The sequence below is a fragment of the Rhinolophus ferrumequinum genome, chromosome 18, assembly GCF_004115265.2.
Source record: "Rhinolophus ferrumequinum isolate MPI-CBG mRhiFer1 chromosome 18, mRhiFer1_v1.p, whole genome shotgun sequence".
NCBI classification, from domain to species: domain Eukaryota; kingdom Metazoa; phylum Chordata; class Mammalia; order Chiroptera; family Rhinolophidae; genus Rhinolophus; species Rhinolophus ferrumequinum.
Window position 1 is genome coordinate 8,811,809 of NC_046301.1, and position 21,585 is coordinate 8,833,393.

Sequence of the window (21,585 nt, forward strand, 5' to 3'; positions counted from 1 at the left end):
GTTATTTGAGGACCTGCTGTATTTTACATACTTTAGCTTATTATTGCAGTTAAAAGTTCCCCTTTCTTTGATGGCTTCTGCATGTATTATAAAGCAGAACTTTTTCTTGAAATTGATGACTTGTTAAAATACAATTTGTTGTTTTTGGTATAACTTGTCCCCAACCAAATAGTCATGATGAAATCAAATAACTGACACATAAGGGATTTTGCAAACTAACAATATAAGAATTTAATACCTAATGGTATATTATCCTTTATTGTTTTGTGCCCAATAACTACAACCTAGAGTGTTATTACTTCTAGTATAATCAGTTGGCATCAAAATATAAAGTAAAATATGTACATTTTTATATATCAATTCTTACCTGAATAATCTCAGATTTCTTGAGAATGTTCCACAAAATGGAATTTCTTCCTAAAGTAATAGTGAATGTGGTACAATGTGTACAACTTGGTTAACCAGTGTCCGCTTTTTCATTTCCAAGATTTTCCCTTATCTTGAATCAAATGCACAATCTTGACTCCCGTATCATAATGCACTGGCTTACAGTTTGTATATAAAGTCCAACTCAAGCTTCTTTTGGTTTATTGTACATGCTTTATTAAAACGGTACTGGTATTTACAGTATCTGCAGAGTCCCTTCCAAGGCGCTCTCACACATTCAAACACACCCATACGACATCCATACTACAACCCCATGCACCCACACCAGTGAGCTGTGAGGGTCTGACTCCTAAAATTAGGCAGCTGTTGGGGGACAGAGTTGTTGATTTGTTTTTCAATTTTTTTGAAGAGAAAAGCATGGGGGAATGCATTTGGCCATTACAATGCTAATTAAGTTTGTGTATATTAACATATATGGCAGTAACACTGAATATTCCTTTTACATTCTATATACACAGAATGACATCAAGGTTTTGCGGTCAACAGAATATTCCAACTTCCGTCTTAATGCTGCTTGTAGTGACTTCTGAATTCACATATGGGCTTTCCCTAAAAATAATTCAAGTCTATGTAAGTGAAATAAGGCACAAGTAATATTGATTTGACCTAGGGGAAGGGAAGGAATGCAAACTAGTTTCAAATGATCTTACTGTTGGGGATTTAGCTTTGACTTAAATCCACTTGAAATCCCATCTAATTTCCAAAGATTTGGTAGAAATAAAGGTTTTTTTCCCCCTAATTCCTGACAAAACCCAAAAAGAAAAGTTGGGGAATTCACATTTTAATGTTTCAGTAGCCTAAACTACCCAATTAACGTGCAACCCCACCTCTCTGTCCAGGTCTCCTCCCTCCCTCGATGCTAAAACAAAGGCAGAGCACATGAAATAGGAATCCCTTGCTGTTTCTGAGATGTGTGCACTCAAGCAGCAAATACATATCTGGTTGTCTTTGATTTAAAGAAAAATAAAAGAAAAAAGGAAAAAGTAACCTCGTAACTTTCTTACTCTTTAAAAAAAATCCCTGTCTCTTTTCTTTTCAGGATGATGAAGCCCCACCAGACATTACAAACAACTGCAACTAATGAGTTTGGCAGCATAAAGAATGTCTAGTATTCAAATCTTCATAGTGAGACTCATTTAGCTTGTACACAATCTGTTGAATGATTTTTTTGCAGCAGGTGAACCAAACCCAAAGACTCTAGACATTCTGTGAAAGGGAGTAAGAATTGCAGTTCTGAAGGCCCCTGACTTTGGTTGTTTACAAAGTTCAATCCTGTTTATTGTGGTCCTTGGTATCTTCTTCATCTGTATATTCTGATGGTTCTTCGCCTGGTTTTAGCAGTCTGCCTACATAATCATATTTTTCTGAAAGATACATCAAAAGAAAATCAGTAGCAATCAAATTTGTTTCACTATTCTGTTATACAGAAGGGAAGGCGCTTGCTGCTTCTTCTAGAATCATATAGAATAAGCTAAATCTTTCCTACTGCTCACCTTGGCTGGTCTTTGTACTCATGTAAGGCTTGAACAAAAGAAAACAGGGTTAGGGAATTTAGAAAGCTTGGGAATTGTGCTTTGCAGGACAGTTTTCTATACTACCAGTTCTTAATCAAGGACTCTGCATCAGATCGCTTAGAGATCTTTTCAAAAAACTGCACGTCCAGGACCCATCTCAGAGCTGCCAATCCCAGGCTCTAGGGTTAGGTCTGGGGACACAAAGTCTGACCCTGTCTAACTGATGTGCATTGTGAGTCTCAATAGTTTTGTTGTTGTTTTTTTGACATACAGAACTGAGATGAAATAAAATGTAGCATTAATAGTTTGGACTAGAGAATAGAATAAAAAAGGAAATGGTGACCTTCTTGGGGCTGAGGAATGGGGAGAAAAGTACATGAGTTGGAAAACTACATGGTAAGTAGATCCAACCAGGAAATATTCTTGGGGAGAAAATGTGACATATGCTAGTAGTCCCCAAGAAAATAAACCAAATGAGACGAAAATTCATTTGTTAACTATCATCCTGTGTTCTTTGAGGTCTCAGTTTGTGGCTCCTGTCACACTGTTATTCTTTCTTCTATCATTTCTTTTTTTAGATCTCTGTTGCACTGCTTGTTTTTATATTCCAGGTATTTAATTCAGAACATTGCTATGTTCACTACCTGTTTAGTCATTTCTTGGTCAGGAATTTGAACCTAGGTTAACTGAATTAACTGACGAGACAAGAGGATAAGATAGGAAGAGCTTTATACAGCAGAACCAGTACAAGTGCCAGAAGAACTGTCCTAAGGGGTCCAGAGGTCACACAGGTCCAGAGTGTCACATAGGTGATGGTAACTGATGTCACGAGGGTGTAATAAAGGGGAATGATATTTTTTCTTTATGGTTCAAGGGTGAGATCAATAAAATCATTTAGAATTACTATTATACTATTATTATCCGTAGTATCAGCAATTAGTTCAGTTTTAAATAAAAGCCTGTATTATAAAAAAACTATAACTTAATAAACAAGCCTTATGTGACTAAAGGTGTCAAAATTTTTGTTAAAGACTTATATTTGGAACAAGTCAATTTTTAAATATGGATTTTATAAATCACATGTAATAATCAAATTGCTATTTAGCTACGTTTATCATGAAATGATGACAATGAAAACATACAACATCCTTAGACTCTTAAAGAAGGTGAAATAGTATACACTTTTTGGCCATAAATTTAATATTTCCAAAGAACCCAGCAACATGAAGGTACCTTTAAACTGCATTTCCCATTCTCGAACACTCTCCATCTGTACAGCATTCAAATCTGAGAGATCATCATATTCATCTCTAAGTGCGTCTTTATCTAGGCAAAACGTCGCCAGTCCTCTGGAGGCGTCCCTACCAGCAAATATTCCGTATGGACCCGCTGGGGGAAAAAAAGGAAATTATTTAGATGATCTAAGACTATTTTAGATTGTCTCAAATGCAAAAGTCAAATAACAGAAACTCACACTGACTCATATTTGGTACACAGCCTTATTTTCAAAATATGCACAGATACTAGATGGGATAATGAGAAGAAATTTCTTGGAAATCTGCCTTTTGACCAAAAGTAAACCTTTTCAATGAAAATGTAAACCTTAAATTTCAATTATTTCAGATACTCCAAAATTTATATTCAAAGATGAAGACTGAGAGATATTAGGGAGAATAGGAAACTTTAAAGCAGGTAGGGTTGGAAGCCTGTGTGCGTGAGGAAAAATAATGCTTTCCTGATTGCTGTTAATCAATTGTGGCATCTAAAAATAATCAACAGGACATCCACTGGATGCAAAGATACATACAAGTGAATTGTGGATCTAAAACATTTTTCTTTCTCCTACTCAATGTAGGCTACACATTTCTGAGAGCAGAGATTGACTCGCTGTGTCCCCCAGTGATTGCTTCAGTGCCCAGCACATGTAAATGTGCAGCAAATCTGCTGAATACATGGTCTGATCAGAAATATGACCCATTTTTAAAATAAGTATCACGTGATTACCATGACATACTCAAAATTAAACTATGAAAAGTCATTAAAGAAAATAATGGTTTTCATATGGGAAACAGGAGAAGTGGTATAAACTACTCAGTTCTTCTGATTGACACACAATTATTAGCATTTTGTCCAAGGAGTTAGAAACTACCCTCTCTAGGGAGGAATGGCATGGTTTACACACCGACAGAAATGAGCCATTCCCAAAGCTTGTCCTTGAGAGCAGCAACTGTCTTACTCATCCCTGTATCCTCAACGCCTAACAATGCCTGGCATGAAGTAGGAACATAATGAATTTCTTCCAAATGAATTAGCTGCAATTCCTAATAAAGAGAAATTCTAGATTTTGACCCATTACTTTAAACACATTTCACTATGGTAAGCAAAATATCCATCTAAATATAGATTAAAAAAATACTTCAGTTGTTTAAAACATGTACTAATAAACAAAACTGAAACAGCCTTATTTTCTATATCAAGAAATTGATTATAGTACATTAATGGGATAATATACAGCTATTAAAGAAGATAAGGTAACTCTATGTAGAGACATGGAAAGAAGTCTATGATACAGTAACTGAAAAAGGCAATTCACAAGAGTATATATGTACATACACACATACACAGAGTGTGATTTACTCTGAATTAAAGAATATACAAATGCACATTTTACACTCTGAATATGCATGAAAAACACCAGGAAGAATACAGATCAAACACTTAACAGTGGCAGTATTTCTGGGGAATGGAGGGGAAATTTTTAACTCAGATATTTGGTAAAGTCTGGCTTTTGAAAAAGTGATTTTTTATAATAAAAATCTATTAAGAGTTAATTCTGTCTTCATCTTAGGCTGCAGAGCACATAGATTTTTCTGTTTAAAATGTTGTTTTAAGAATTATGTGCCAATAATATTTCCAAAATATATAATTTTACAAAAAAAACAACATTTCTTCCCGCAGTCTGAAAGTTATCCATACATGACAAAGTTAATTTAGAGAAAATAATTTTAAAACCAGAATTATTGGCTTAACTGAGCAATAGAGTGGTAAGAGAGCTATTGGCCAGTTAACAGAGTAAAGTACTTTCTAATGAGAAGAAGTAGAAAAAACTGGAAATTCCTTGACTTTTAAGTTAGCAGAATGATTATATCCATGTTCATACTTAAAGCATTTAGGAGATTAAAGGTTATGTGTCAGTAAATATCTGTACCTTTAAGAGTAGAATTCAAAATTTTACTTAGACAGAAATCTAAACATTTATGAATAGTAACTTGAATTACAGAAAGCATTGCACCATCAAGTTCATCGAATATAAGAAATTCATTTTCTGAAAAGGTTACTGTATGCAACCAGAAGTGGCATTAGCAATAATTTTTTAAAAGTAACATTATTAGTTATTGATACTTTAATATGAAAATATATGATACTTCCAGTAAAGTACTGTATTTTTTATCCTGCTTTTCCCATTCTTAAATATTTTCCATATTGCTACTTATATTAGGTGATTATCACAATTACTTAATGGTTATATATTTTCCCATTGAATAGACATAATTATATTTAATCAGTCTATTAATATAAACTCAGGCTACTGTTTTATACTTTTAAATTTATCTTCTATATAAGAAAATGGAACACTTTACAATTGGCCGATATTTATAACTTTCAAACTTTGCCCATTATCTTAACTGACATTCAAAAGGATATTAGGCATTTAAGAAGAAGAAATTCAATATTGTTTCTATTTTTAGAGTAAAATCTCAAATTCATTAAATTGGAGTTAATTATTTTAGAGAAATGTTAATTTTTTCAAACTAAGCAAGAACAGTCCCTGGGCAAAACAGGAGTAGCCCACCTGAAAGTAGTTGTGTCTTTTTTTTGCATAACTGCACATGCTTTGTAGCAATGGATGTTATCAGGACATGGAGGCCATATATATACTGAGCTAGCTTTTGTTTCTTTTTCCTTGAGAAAAAACAACAGCCAAAAAGTCTATAAACATTTTATAGCGTCTCAATAGTGACTGGATCGATGCTTACAAACTTAAAATAGTGATAAGTCAAACACAAAAGGAAAAGGAAACTGATCAGGGCTATAAACACCTACAAATGTAAAATGATAGCTTCAACTTTTTAAAGAATTTTCTAGCAGTCTTACTTTTCTTTCTCACAATCTTGCAAAGTGGAAGGGTTCTGCAGTGCCCCCTCCCCCTGCAACTGGCAGATGAACAGGAACAGAGGCAGTGACTTGCCTAAAAATTAATGACAGAACTGGGGAGTACTGCTTCCACTTTTCTAACTACCCCAAATACAGTATTACACCTTGAGAAAACAGAGAGGACTCATAAACCCAAAGATGGAATGACAACCCTTAAAACGAGCATTTCACTAATTATAAAATTTCATGGCAATGGGTATTTAAGAATAGTTGTTAAACCAAAATGGAAGAGAATTAACAAAAAAGCTGTCAACAGCTTTTCATAGTACTTTGTTACAGTATTTCCCTCTCTGGCCTGCAAATCAATCTACTTCAGGATATAAACCATAAAATACATCTAAATGGTAAAAAGGAGAGAAGATGAGCATTACAAAAATAGCAATTAGAAAACCCTCCACCTTTGAATATATTAATCTATACCAGTGCATTCTTGAGTAAAATTCTCTGCCAACTTCCCTAAAGAGGCCTTAACATTGAATGAATGTAATAACAAAACTTCATAAAACGTTCTCTTTTTTTGATTTTATATGGCTGACTTAGAGTGAAAGGTCAGTAGGATTATTAATAATAATCCAAGCCTAATTCTAGACAAAATGTTTTGTTAGCTCTTAAACATAAAATAATGATTCAGTGACTAACGTATTTCCTCACTGTCTAAACTTTATTAAGTCTTCTCCACAAGTTTTATTTCCCACAGGAAACATTTAACTTTTGAAAAGGCGTTTTGGTAAGTTTTCTTTACTTTTTCCTTAAGACCATAAAAAACATAAGATTAAGAACTAGAGTTGGAACTGGATAGGTTGCTCAGAGAAAGCAAGGTTTGATATCTAAAATACATTTCTCCATTCCACTACACCCTTACATAACAAACCTGTATGTTTCTGATCCCAACAGTTTGGTAACTAACCAGTTTACATAGTCCCTGTAGAATGAGAATTCTAAGGTGAAAAAAATAGAATGGACTTAAATATCATCTATTGGAACTTAATAACAGTAAAGGTAATAATACTGCAAGTGTTGAAGGAAAAAAGTATAAATGGTGTTGGGATAACTAAATAGCCTTCTATAAAAAAGACAAAAACAAAAGTTGGATCCTTATTTCACAAAAGCTGGATTCCTTAAATAAATTACAAATGGAACTAAAAAGCTGAAACCATAAAAGTATTAGAGACTACAGATTATAAAAAATTATCTTTAAGTGCAAAAAGTCTTTAAGTCTGATACAAAACTCAGCAGCCACAAAAAGAAGATAAATTTGAATAACACCAAAAATTTCTATGTGGTTTATAAAACACCATAAAAAAAGTAAAAAGGCAAACAAACCAGGAAAAATATTTGTAGCAAAGGCTGATTTACTTTTTAAAGAATACCTAAAATCTGTAAGACCAGTATTATGAAAGAAAAACTGTGGCAAAGAATATATGAACAGATGATCTGCAGGAAAGAAAACATAAAAGACTGAAAATTTTCAAGATGTCCAACCTCTCTAAGAAAAAGACAAATTTGAATTAAAAAAAATATTGAGATACCATTTGATCTTCTCAGACTTACAAAGACCAAGAAGTTTAATATCATATTTTTAGCAAGGAGGTGAAAAATAGGTATTTTCATGTAAGTGTAAATGGTCCAACTTCTCCAGAGGGCAATTTAGAAATAAGTACCCAAATAAAAAACGGCCATACTCTAAAACTCAGTAATTTTACTTGTAGGAATTCATAGATCATTGTAACTTTACTCACATGCATAAAATGACATATACATGAATACAGTAGCATCAAGCAGTAAGACTAGATTGAGAAGAATTTAAATGATCATTAATAATAGACTGTTAAGTTATGATACATTCATATAATAGATTATATATTCAAAAGAATGAGGTGGCTTTATATTGATATGAAAGGCCTTCAAGATATGAAAATATTGTTAGTGGTTTGTATAATATGCTACAATTAGTGTGGGGAAGAAAAGTACATAGCCACATGCTTGCACTTGCAGAGAAAGTTCTGGAACAATACTCACATTGGTTCCTCACCTCTGGGAAGGGGAATATGATGGCTGGGTTGTGGGAAGGAGACTTATTTTTTACCACCTGTCCTTTTAAATGTTCTATCGTGAGTATGTATTACCCAACAAAAAATAGTGTTTTATCTTTCACTAGGCCCTATGTTGAAATGTACCCCAAATCACTCTACAGGAAGACTTCCACAATGCAGGGCTCAGCTCCTGGACCATCACAAAAAATACCCCAAGAAACAAAAAGTCAGTAATTGCTGAAGGTAAGTTTGCAATGAAAATTATAAACTATATGAAGAAACAAACCATCGTGGAAGAGTGAGCACATATAACAGATATGAGAACTGGCACCCCAAGAATAAGATAATAGAAGCAGATTAAAGAACTATAGTATGTTTGCTTAAAATTATTAAGAAGTTAAGAGATGGGACATAAGGTAAGATTAAGAGACATGAAGGACAGAATGAAAAGCTAATGTTAAATTTATCAAGAGTTCCAAAGGAAGGAATAAGAAGAATGGAGGAGGCAATAATTGAAGAGATAATGGGTCCAAATTTTCTAAAATAAACGAATGAATGACACACACCCTCAGATTTTAGTAGAACCGCTTCTCAGCCTTTTGTCTAAGATCAAGTGTAGATTTCCAGTAGAGTCTGGTCATGTTTAAAAAAAAAAAAAAATCAAATCCCCACCTGGACAAATCCTAGTAAAAGAGCAGAACTCCAAAGACAAAGGGAAAAAAGTCTCAACTACAGCAAGTCGTCACTTAATGTTCTTGACAGTTCTTGGAAACTGTGACTTTAAGTGAAATGATGTATAACAAAACCAGTTTTACCATAAGTTAATTAATAGAAACAAGATGGCCATCCTATGGCATATTTCTGGTCCTAAAAACATCACCAAACTTCTAAAGACCCAAAGCACTTATAATGTAAAACACTGAAATAAATGTGAGCTATACAGACATATAGGAAAGATGAATACAAACAAGTAAGAGAATTCCTTTCCAACCCACTTACTCCAGTTCAGGGTCGAGGGTGGCCAGAGCCTACATGAGAGTTCAGGGTCCTTCCATCGAAGGGCCACTCACACCCACACTCACTCACTCAGACCGGGACGATGTAGACAGGCCAGTTCACCAATGTGCACGTCTTTGGGATGTGGGGGGAAACCGGAGTATCCTGAGAAAACCCATGTAGACACCGGGGGAGAGTGTGCAAACTCCACACCAACAGTGGCCCCAGCCAGGAATCAAATTTTTTATCAACTTTATAATGCAATGACATTAAATGAAAAAGTTCTTCAAGGACCTACTATACAACCAAAAGGAAAAAGCACATTAATCAAAGGAATGACAGATAAACCAAAAGACTTAAAGACTAGTAGTAGCATAATACCACTGAACATTTTAGGTACAATAACAACCTATAATTTTGTATCCTAAAACTATACTATTATTCCTGAGGGAAGATAGTCTCAGAATTCTTTCTACCAATGAAAAAACTATAGGATGTACCTCACTAAAATGAAAACTGAACCCTGAACAAAGGAATGAGATGTAAGAAACGGCAGTGAATAAAGAAAAAATGGTAACTATTTTGGCAAATTTTAGTGAGGACTACTGAAAAAAAGGAAATAGTAATTTAATTTGGAGGTGGAGTTTTAAAAAATACAGTGAAACTAAAAGTCTAATAGCAATAACATACGTAGAAAATAGGATGGGGGAGGGAGAAGAGTTAAAGCTTTCTAACCATGGCTGTGTGTATTACATTAACTCCAAAGGACACCATCCATTTGCATACATGGTAGTTTTGTATATTTATTAAGAAATATTCTATCAAATGGCACTAAAGTGTCTTAAATAGTTTTTCCTAATCTACACAAAAATGCTTGGCTAAAATTCTTATATTATTCAGAAGGGTAGTGTCCGTAACAAAAACTTAAGGAAATCACCAAAATAGAAACAGAATGCATCCAAATCAGTAGGGGAGAAAAGTGAAAGGGATTTTAAAACATCAATCTGAGAAGGAAAAAAAGATGGAGAAAAGAGGCAAAGAAATGTATGACAGAGAAATTACTAAATAAGATGGTAGAAAATAAATCTAAATATACTAGTAATGACAAAACATACAAACTGATTAAACTAAGATGTTAAGAGAGATTGTTTATTAATAGACTTCATGAAACAAATCCAACTATAGATTATTTATAAAGGAAAAAACAGATTGAAAGTAAAAGGATGGAAAAAGAAACACTGAGGTAATACAAATCAAAGGATACAAATCAAAGGCTGGAGTCAAGCTGAAAATCAATGAAGATGGCAAGAATGTTTCTCTGCTAAATAACAGGATCAGTTCTAGATCCAGTTTTTGCTTAAATAACAACCCCCTTTTCTTGACAAACTAATGTAAGTAAGATGTTTCTTAACCACCTATTCTACATTGTCTTCTGTTACCCTCTATTATGTATCCTAGTCATTTCTTTCATAGAATAATTACAGATTATTATTGAATGTTTAATTATCTGTCTTCCTCAATAAACCATAAACTCTTGAGGGTAGGGATTCATATGTTTTTGAAAACTGTTAACTCTCATTTTTCACAACATATTAATTAAGTAACACTGTAATGAATCCAGGAAACTCCTTCTTACTATTTAAAAATGGAGCTGAAATCCTATATTAAAGATCTTGAGACAGGACGCAGGTTCTGAGAGTATAGCAGTTCTTTAGTGATGCCGGTCAGGGTGTGGGGGGAGGGGCGGGCTCTGTCACAGATTGCTGAAGGAACTATTCAAAGAATGTGAGCGGCTACTCCAGATGTTACCAAGTCTACTCTTTTCTTCCAGCTTGAATTACATCTTTTGGTCTCATTCTCATATGCTTTAAGCTATACTTTTATACTTTGTGACAGTATGTAACACAAATACAATCTCTCAAATTTTAAGAACAATGGAATGATGTTGAACTCAGAGGAGCCAACCAAGTTGGTATTGTAGAAAAAACTAGTATACATTTGAGCAGACTGTCAAAATTCATCAGAAAACTAAGTTGATCCTTGTATCTTACTGGTAGGTAATGGATGTGAATGGGCATTAAACCTCACAACAGACCCAGTTGGCTTCAAAGCAAGACGCCAGGATGACAGCTGGGTAGTTTCAATAGGACATCCATGAAGGAACAGGTTATACCTGGTCTATATGATGCAACCCTTGCTTCAACTGCAATTTTGCAAACTATAAGTGAACATACTGAAGACAAAGTTAAAAAAAAAAAAAAAAGAAAACACTTGAAAGGCACGTGTTCTTCAACCTCCCAAATATTAGACGTCTCATGGGGTACTTCTTATGTATGACTTCTTTTTCTTCCCAGTGTAACTTAAAAGATGGAGAAAACAGCTTTGGTATGTATCACAATACATGGAACAAGGGGGAAGCAATATATCTAAATTTCAGAAACGTGGGATAAACTATTAGAAAGGTAAATTGTATACTTTCTTGCCATCCTAAAAAATACATAAAAACAGTTTTGGGTAGAGTTCCATTGCAATAGTATTAAATCAAATTATTTAAAACAATACTATCTTTCTGAGTCTTCCTAAGCTATTACTTCTGAAAACGTGTGAAATTATGTTGTGATACAATGGGAAGGGATGGCTTATGAAGCCAGTTACACTGGGTTTGATTTCTAGCTTTGCTACTTATTAAATATGTGACTTTGGGCAAAACCTCTCTGAGTTTATTTCCATATTTGTAAAACGGGAACACTTTCATAGGTGTAAATACACTATAGAGTGCACTAATATGGTAGCCACGTGGCTACTGAGCACCTGGTATGTGGCTAGTGTGACTGAGGAGCTCAATTTATCATTATATTAAATTTAAAAAGCTACATGTGACTTGTGGCTACCACACTGGACAGCACAACATACAGCCATGAAAGTGTGTTTCTTTCAGGCTTTAAATTCTTACAGGAACCAGAAGGTATAAAAAAACAACAGTAACATTCTCTACAAGTTTAACCCAAAAAGCAGTTAACTGAACTACTGTAGATGGCCTTTGTGGTCAAATATATCTGGGTCTGAATGTTCTTTCTGTGTGACCCAAGCCAATTTCCCCCAAATACTGAAAACTTAGACTCCCTATCTGAAGGACAGGAACGCCTACTTAGCTCACTGAAGCACTGTGGAGACGACCAATTAATGGGTCTGATGTAGCAGGTGCTTAACAAATCTGGTCTCTTCTCCTCCTACATTCACTGTTTCTTAAGATGAACCACTTTCCTCATATGCTGGCCAAGTGCTTGAACCGTTACTAAATTTAATATTGACAAATGTAGTTAATGCCAACTGCTTGCCAACATGTGTTTATCCACTAAATTGTCAATATTTTTTTAAAAACCTGAACTTTAAAAATGACCAAAAAAGTATCTTCAACATAGGAAGAAACCTCAAAAAACAATCTTTAACTCTAAAACCATTATTGAAAAATGACAGTAGATATTGGCTAGGCATAGAAACTAGGTTTTCTGGTTCCCTTAGCTTATTCTTTCAAGCTACTAAGATTCTCAGATAAGGATTACTGCTTCTGAATTATTCTGCTTAATTGATTTGATGAAAATAAAAACTAAAACCAAAACTGAATTTATGTATGTTTCATAGCCAGAAATTTGAATTCAAGACTTTTGAAAGAGCTACATCTTTTACATATTTCAAGCCCATAAGATGATCCGTCTACCTTTATGGTACCTTTCAATAATAAAACATTCCACATATTTCTATTAGGTTGTTGATCGGTAGTTACCTAGAATAAAATAACTGACTGTCACTCTTCGGCTGTTACCAGGACCTGGGAACTGGTGGAAGCTAACCTAAAACTGACTTCATTATCTGAGGAGCCCCCTCACTGCTCAGGCACACAAAAGCTATCTACATTACACCTATGACTCTTATCTTAATTTTTAATTTCTGTTGCAGAACATTTGCCAATGGAGGCTGCCAAACTGTTGTCTATGACTGTCTCTCCTAGCTATTTTCAGATAGTGGCAAGGCATAACGTGTGAGGACAAATATGCCTCTTCACAGTAAAACTCTGCTTCACTGTCAGTTTTAATTGGGGTGACAAAGACAGATCTTTTAGTTGGGTAGCTCTATATGAAAAATTTAAACCTGCACACAATTTCTAATTACTGAACACACATTTTTAATATCAATGGGGAAAAAAACTTTAGGTACAAAATACTGTGTAAATCCTGACTAAAAAAAAATTTTTAAAAATTTACTGTATTTAATTTCGTCTGCGCATTTAAATACTTTGGCCCTATTCTCATCTCACATACTCTTAAGTACACAAAAAATGTATTAACCATTTCAGCTGATATAAATAGGCAGCCATCTATTTTTCATATTCATATAACTGAAAGTAAATACTTTATAAGCTACCTACAACTTATGTTGAATGTAGACATACAAAAATATAAGCAATTAAAATAAATACTTCAATAAGTAAAATCTCCAATTTCTTATCTCTATTCCAATTAACAAATACAACAAAGCTCTTCTAAACTACCTTCCAGCCACCAAGCACTGAAATCAGAAGTATTTGTTTGCAAGTGTCAATAAATCTCATGCACTAACAGATTAAATCAAAGAGGAAACCAACTTGTTTTAAAGACTTGCCCAACCCCTTACCTTGAAGACTTGGATGTACTCTTTGAAAAAGTCATGGTAGGTCCCTAATTTTATTCCTTATTTCTAATTGTAGTCAGTTTTTTAAAACTTAGCATTACTACATAACCAGGATGTACAATGTTGCTCAATTTTATGGTATACCAACAGGATCCATGAGTCTGAACTATAAAGTGTGTTAGCATAATCTGAAATGTATGCCATAACTACATTATAAAAGAAGGGTTTTGTGAAAGCAGTGCTAAAAATCTTGCAGAACTAGTGCATGCGGATATGAATTTACAGCTTTTTAAAGTTTTTTTTCTCCTCAGTGAAAACACTATTATTTATCAATGTATATTTGAATACTTGCCTACAAAAGAAAGACAGAAAAGAAGAGAAAGAAGAAAGGATGAACGAAGGAAGGAAAGAAAGGAGAGAAAGAGAGAAACAGAGAAAGAAAAAAAAAAGGAAAGAAAAAAGGAAAGAAAAGGAAAAAAAGAGCAGCAGACAGGCACAAGCAGACAGGCACGCCAGCTGGGTATATGAGCTCCACCCCCAAAACTCAGGGCGAATACCCGCGCCAGTCTTTCTTAAGATCTGCATTCTTGTCTGTCCTCATCCCACATACACTGTTAATTTTGGGAAGCATCTTTATACTAAAACTGGTTTTAAAAAAAAGTATGAGGCGACTTCACAGGCTAGTGGGTTCGGACTCGGACTACGTGTACCTAAACGTGGCCTTATGGGGAGTAGTAGTGGGAAAAGCGAGATCAATGGCAAAAAGAGTAAAGAAAAGCTGTGAATTACGGGGCATAAAACTTTAGGTCCCTCCTTTAGAAGCCTCCCGCTTGCCCCCACCAATCCCAGGAATCAGAAAGCTCAGCAAAGCTTGAGGGTAAGTCACGACTGGTTACAACCAAAAGATTTTGAAAAATTCAGCACAAGAAGAAATGGGATGGGATTAAGATGAAAGCTGAGCGACGCTTCCTGGGACCCCGACTTAAAGGGAAAAGCTGGAGGTGCCCGCCGCTGGGGGTGTGTGGGGGGCGGGCCATCCCAGGTGCGGCAGTCAAGGCGCTGGGGTCCAGACTTCAATAAGACTGGGCCAACTAGCACAGTGCCCAAGGACCTCCCCATCAAAATGGGGGTCGCGCTGGAGCTGCAGGGGGTCCTCCTCCCCCTCCCCTTCCAACTCTTCCTCACCAGGGCCGTAGAATTTGCTGCCTTTGGTCACGTCGAATACTTTCCCATTGACCGCGAGCAGGATGCGCGGGGTGCGGGACCCGTCGTACTGACGCAGCTGCTCCAAGCTGAAGTCCCGCTTCTTCATGCGAGGCAGAGAGCCGGCGGGGTTCTCCTCGCCTTCCCCGGCCCCGGCGCCCAGACCCCGTCGCCCCCAGCGAACCCACAGCCGGTAGGCCCCCAGCAGCACCAGCGCCACTAGCGCCACGTTCAGCAGCATCTCCCCGCCCCCCGTCAAAAGCGTCAACGCCGCTGCTGCCCAGCCACCCCCTTCTGCTGTCGCTTCCGCGCCGCCCGGGCTCTCGCTGCTGCCGTCGCTGCTGCTCTCACTGCCACTCCCCAAGGTGCCTAGCTTCACGTTCCCATCACCCGCCGCCATCACTGCCCGCCAGCGCCTTCCTCCTCCTCCCCGCCCCCTGCCCTCCCCAACCCACGTCTAACTCCGCCCACCTTGGGGCCACCAACCAATAACGTGAGGATAGGGGGCGGGGTCAGGCTGGCTCCCGATTGGGTGTTGACGGGGTAACGTTGTCTAGGATCTCTCCCTCCCCCTCCCTTCTTTGGCTGGCCGCGCTCGCTTGCGACGTCCCGCCCACCTCGCCCCACACTTCCCTTCTCCGATCATCGCCTCCACTCGCCGAAGTAGAAGAGTGGGGCGGGCCTGAGGAAAAGATACGGCGCCGGCCGCGCGCGCGTATGGGCGGGGCGAGGCTACAGCGCGTGCGCGGGGTTCGGAGTGCCACGCGCTCTCCTTTCCTTCGCAACCCCTCCGGGAGACACGCTCCGCCCAGTCCCCTCGCTGTGCGCGTGCGCCCCGGAATCGCTTCCCTTCCCAGCTTTGGGTTCGGGGTCCGCGAACTCCCGCCTCTTCGCTGTCGCCCCGCCCGAGAGCTTCACGTGCGCCAAAGCGGCCGCGGAGGCGGGGCCCGACCGGAACGCCCTTCTGAGGGCGCGGGCTGGTGGCCTGTGGGAGGCTATGACAGCGTTGTAACTGCTGGCAGAAACTGGTGAGGGGCGTCTTTCTCTCCTGGGCGCCGTTGCGCCTGTCCGGAAGCTGGGAAAGTGGGCACGCAGACAAAGCTACACCCCAGAAGTTTTGGCGACGAGCTGGAGTCTTCCTGGCGCGGAGAAAGTGCACGGATTCCGCACCAGGGTAGTTTGGCAACAGGAATATTGGTGCCGTCTGCGCTGGCACGGAGCAGCCAGCCCTTGGTGGTTTTAGCCAAGGCTGCTCTTGTAGAATTTTCTCTCAGGTGTTAAACTAAAGGTGTCCTTGTTGCTTAAATCATATATCTACGGTGATAGGAAAGTGGGTAGGATGAAGTCCTTCTCTAGTCTTTAAAAGTCCTTTCATGTCACCTTTGACGCCTCATTATGGATGGGCCTTTCACCTCAGGCAATCAACTCGTTTGACTTACTCTCTGCTGCCCTAGTCTGTTTTCTTTGTGTCGCTGAGTCATCCCCACCCCCCACCCCAGGACGACCTGCTGTGAACTACCTACCGGTGTGATGAATAAAGGAAGGTATACCAACGGAGTAACAGTTTTCCTTTAATCTGAGAAACGAACGGGATGGAGAAGAGATCTGGGCCAGCAATGGGGGCGTATGGTAGGAGCTAAAGGTGCTTGCTTATAAGGGAAACAGCAAGTGGTTCATTTTGGCTTAAGTAGTGAAGAGGAGCAAAGTCTGGAAAACTAGGTTGCAGTCGTGAATATCAGGGATGGGCTTGGACCTCGTATTGATTGCCCTGTTTGGAGGGGCAGATGACCGATCAAAACTCCTCTGGAGAGATTATCTACCCGGCGTATGAAGGATTGGAGTGGGGGAAAGAATGGGGAACCAGTTAGTAGGGTACCATATTTGTGAGGAAGTGAAGAAAATCAGAACTAATGGTGTCATTAGAGCAGAGGTCTGCAGGCTTTTATGTAAAGGGCCAAACATGAATATTGTAGGTGTTGCATGTCACAATTACTTAATTCTGCCTAATGAGAAAGCAGCCATAGACTATATACATAAAGGAATGAGCATGGCTGTGTTCCAATAAAACTTTATGGACAGTGAAATTTTAATATAATTTTAGGTATCAAAATATTCTTTTGATTTTTTTCCAATGATTTGACATGCAAAAACTATTTGTTCTCTGGAGGTACAAAAACAGCCCATGGGCCATAGTTTGCGGACCCCTGCTTTAGAGGTACTTTCTGGAGGCTGAGTGAACAGGATTTAATTGAGAATAAGTAAGTGACCATATAATCTGTCCTCTTCCAATGTTGAGTACTTTGGAAGTGAAAGGGGGCAGTGTTAATCACACTGGGAGATTAAAGTCACGTTGTTATCCCAGGCAAATCTGAATGAATGGTCATCCTAAGGTTAAGGGTTAGAAATCAAAACTGCATTAGGACTTGGTAACAGGAAATGGAGGTGCCAATGATGGGCGATTGGGAAGAAACTGGTTTTGGGGAGAAGATGGGCGTAGCAGTCTCAGGTGCCATACAGTTGGGACAACATCAGCTGACAGAAAGAAACCACCCCAGAGGCTTCATAGCAGGCACTCTATATCTTACTGACTAGAACTAGGTCACTAGTTGTTCCCTAAAGCAGTAACTGACAAAGAGCAGGATTGGTTAATGTTGACCTGGCTCTTGGCAGTACTCATGCAGGACTGTGCATTGCCTGACCTTTACCATCATTGGTCCCTTCCCACTAAATGTCAGTAGCGTGCCCCAGGCATTGTGACACCAAAAAAAAAACAATCCTCTTCTCCTCCACCCCACACATACTCCCTAGAGAGATGATACTGCTTGAGAACCACTGGTTTAGACCAATCAGGATTTACCTTGGAGCTGGATTATGTATGTGTAGGGTTTTCCCTTATTGGTTTGGAGGGAAGAGAGGAATTGAATTGTATTGAAGTTCTGTTGTCAAGGAAGCGAGTAGGGTGGGGAATGTTGGGTAGGTAACCAACGTTGCCCTGTGACGTAAAAAATTTTTTCCACTCTTGATAAAATATCGCAACTTTTCCACACTTGACCCCCTTCTCATTTAATTTTTTTTTTCTTTTTTTTAGTCCTCTAAAAAGCTTATTCTCAGCCCCCAGAACTGGTCTCGAGCTGGGGGTGGGGGGTGCTTCTTTCTTTGTTTCCCCCCTAAGTAGCAATCTTTTCCCATAAGTAGTCCTGCTTTGAATGTTGCAATAACTTTCCAACTGATGGCCTACTCATTCTTGCCTTCCTTCATTCCTATATGAAGGGACTAGTCCTGTATATTGATTTCCTTTACTCAGTGATGATCAGCTATTTAAAGGAAAGAACTCAGAAATCTCAGTTGGCTCTCAAAGCCCTCATAAATCCACAAACGGCTTCCCTGCCCTCTCCTTCCACAGCAAACCTAATCTACTTTTTCTGTCTTCTTGACATACCCTCCATTACAGTGACACATTTCTCTTTACAATGCATAGTCCTATTCTCCTCAATTGCTGAATTCATTCCCCACTCCAAGAATTCACTCAGACTATTTCCTCACCGAGAGAACCCTTCTCTTTCCTTCCCAACCATCCAAATTCTGTTAGCTTCTCTAATTCTACCTTTGTCCCACACCTGTGACTACATCAGCCCAACTGATCTGTTTCTTCTTTGAATGTGTATGCATTCCTTGCCTATACCACCAATTTTGGCCTTTTATGCTCTTCTTGACTATTCTGTTCTTGAAGCTCTCCTTTGGATCCTAAGATTTCTCCTTCTGCTTCTGTAGATGTTCCATTTCTGTCTCTTTTCCACCCTCTTTTTCCTCTTCAGATTCATCCCTCCCTTGCCTGGAGGTCATCGACAAACATCTGTCATCATCTACATTCTTTCCTCCTCTTGTTACTCTTTTTTTCCTTAGATTTCATCTACAAATGACTTACTTGTCGTGTCTATGTAAGATAGATGTCTCTAGCCCTGACCTCTCTCTGGGGGATACTAGTACTAGTCATCAAATATTTTCATCACTTTTCCCACTCACACAGTAGACTTGCATTTCCCTACTCCTTTGAACTGAATTCATCATGGCCAATGAAATGGAAGTGATCTGTGTCACTTCCAAGCAAAAGCTTTAAGAATCCATGCACAATTTCTCATGGTCACTTTCCTTTTAGCGCAGTGATGGCATGTTTTAGTTATCTATTGCAGCACAGCAAACCACCCCAAATCTCAGTGACTTAAAACCATTTTATTATCTCCAATGTTTTTGTGCATTGAATGGTCTCTTGGGCAGTTGCCTCATCTTGTTGGGGTTTCTCGTGTGGTTCTAGCCCGGTATTGTCTGGGGCTAGAGTAATTTGGAGGCTTCACTAGGATGCTAGAATGGCTGAGCCTTCTTCCTAGTGTTATTCCAGGGCCTCACTTCACATGGATTCTCCTGTAGAGTAGCCTGACTTCTTACACGGTGGCTCAGGAGTCTCAAAAGTGCAAAAGCAAAAGCTTCCAGGCCTTGGGCATGGAAATGACACATTCTATTGGTTACAGCAGTCACAGGGCCAGCTCACTTTCAAGGGGAGGGGACCTCCAGCTCTTGATGAGAATTGGGGAGAAGAGTGACAATTTGTGGCCCTCTTTACCATACCAACAGTGTTTCACATGGTGGCTGCTTCCATTAGCTAGGGTCTTAGAGTCAGAACAAAGTTGGAAAGAGACCTTGGCTAGCACACGTGATGGTATGAATGAGAAATATTTTTATGCAATCTAAGTCACTAAGATATTTAGGGTTGTTTGGTCGTAAATAAAGCCTAATGTATACTCACACAAAAATTAGTACCGGAAGCAAGGCACTGCTGTAACAAAAACAAAATATGTTGCATTGATATACGTGGATATGTTAAGATGTTAGTGGTTGTTAGGCAGCAACCAGCTCTGATTCATTTATGAATCTTCCAGCAAATCTCGCTCAGGAATGTGAGCACAATAAATATTTCTCAAATAAGAGAGACCGTTGCTTATAATTCTGTTTTATTTCTTTATTTTAGGGAAAAACACTTCTTTGCCATATCAGATGTTTCTTGAAGTATGGAGGGGGTGCCACTAACATAACACTGGATACTCTATTCCAGAGCTGCTAGCAAGTTTCCTGATGTGTAAGTTTGGCGTGTACGGCCCACCTTCTTCCTCTCCCCTTTCTAATGGGAGTCAGGCCACTCAGAGAAAGTGCCCTTTCTGTTCAGCTGCTTCATACCACAAGTTTCACAGGGGCCTGCCACTGCCACGGGAGGCCTGCAATGAGCTTAACACGTAACAAGACAGGGCCTCTGGGGGAAGGCTTCAGTTTTAGGAGCTAAGTTCACTGCCAGGGAGTGACAAAACCTGTTGTTTGAACTTTAATTCACAAGAGCAAGAGAGTTCAATGTTGGCCATTACAATTTTGGACTTTAACACGAAGTTGGCATTGATTACTTGGGGCTATAATTAGGAACATGATAATTTACTCTCTGAACTTTTTCTTTCTCTCTGGAAAATTTATATTGGGAGGGGTCATAATCAAATTGAGGCCATCTTTTTGGATCTTAATTTCTAGAGTATGTTTTCGTTTGATCTTCTTTTAGAACTTCTGATTATATTGAATAAGGTAGTGGGACATAATTTGAGATGGCTGTCAGACAAGTTGTAAATTATAGCCTTGGGTTCAGAATAACATTGGAGCTGATTTAATTGATGTATTGTTCTGACCTATTCAGGGCATTCTGAGAAGAAAATCTACCTTACCAGTGGCCCCAGGAAATCCCACAAAAGCAGTGAAATCAATACTGGAGAAATGGCCTTACGAAGATGGGAGCAGGGCTCCCCTAACTGACTGCTGACTTACCCAAGAGGGATAAGCATATCCCAAGTTGATCTCAGTGAGTAAGCCAAAAGGGTTAAGGCAATGGTCTGCATACATTTTGCTAACATACCTCCCCAAAATAATTTGTAAGTTGACATGTAAAATTTTTTTCCTTAGTTGGCAAATGACATGATTTCTGGTGTAATATGAATATTTTCAAATAAAAAGGGCTGTGTCACTTAAAATGCATTTAATGAAATTAAATCCCATAGAAACTGAATACTCATCATCACTGATATGGAAATTGTACATTACTCTTTTTTCCCTTTGAATTTGTATTTTCATCTACTTCCCCATAGAAATTTTAAAAATATATTTTATGCTCAAATGTATTTTATTGCTTACCTTATTATTCTTTTCTGCAATAAACATTTATTTATAATTTTAAAAATTTCCTATGAGCTAAAGGTTCTAAATGTCAAAAATTTTTGGATTGAGTTATTGCAATTATTAGTACATAAATGGCTCATAACTTCACTACAAATTTTTATAATTAATTCTTAAAGAGAACTAAAATTTTATTGGAAATATGCCTCTGAATTAAATGGATTGAGCTCCCCTTCCCCAATTAGTTCATAAATCTATAGGTGAATGTAATTTTTTGATAGGCGACAGAAGAGTGAAACAGTTGGAGG

At 38.2% G+C, this 21,585-nt stretch overlaps 1 protein-coding gene across 1 annotated transcript; it reads right to left on the reverse strand.

Moving 5' to 3' along the window:
* Positions 1-580: 580 nt before the first annotated feature.
* Positions 581-15,524, reverse strand: PGRMC2 (progesterone receptor membrane component 2). The gene is made up of 3 exons (XM_033134985.1): positions 15,059-15,524; positions 3,195-3,350; positions 581-1,811 (listed from the first exon to the last, which is right to left on the reverse strand). The coding sequence occupies exons 1-3, from the start codon at positions 15,474-15,476 to the stop codon at positions 1,714-1,716; spliced, it is 672 nt and encodes a 223-aa protein (XP_032990876.1). The 5' UTR covers positions 15,477-15,524; the 3' UTR covers positions 581-1,713.
* Positions 15,525-21,585: the final 6,061 nt, after the last annotated feature.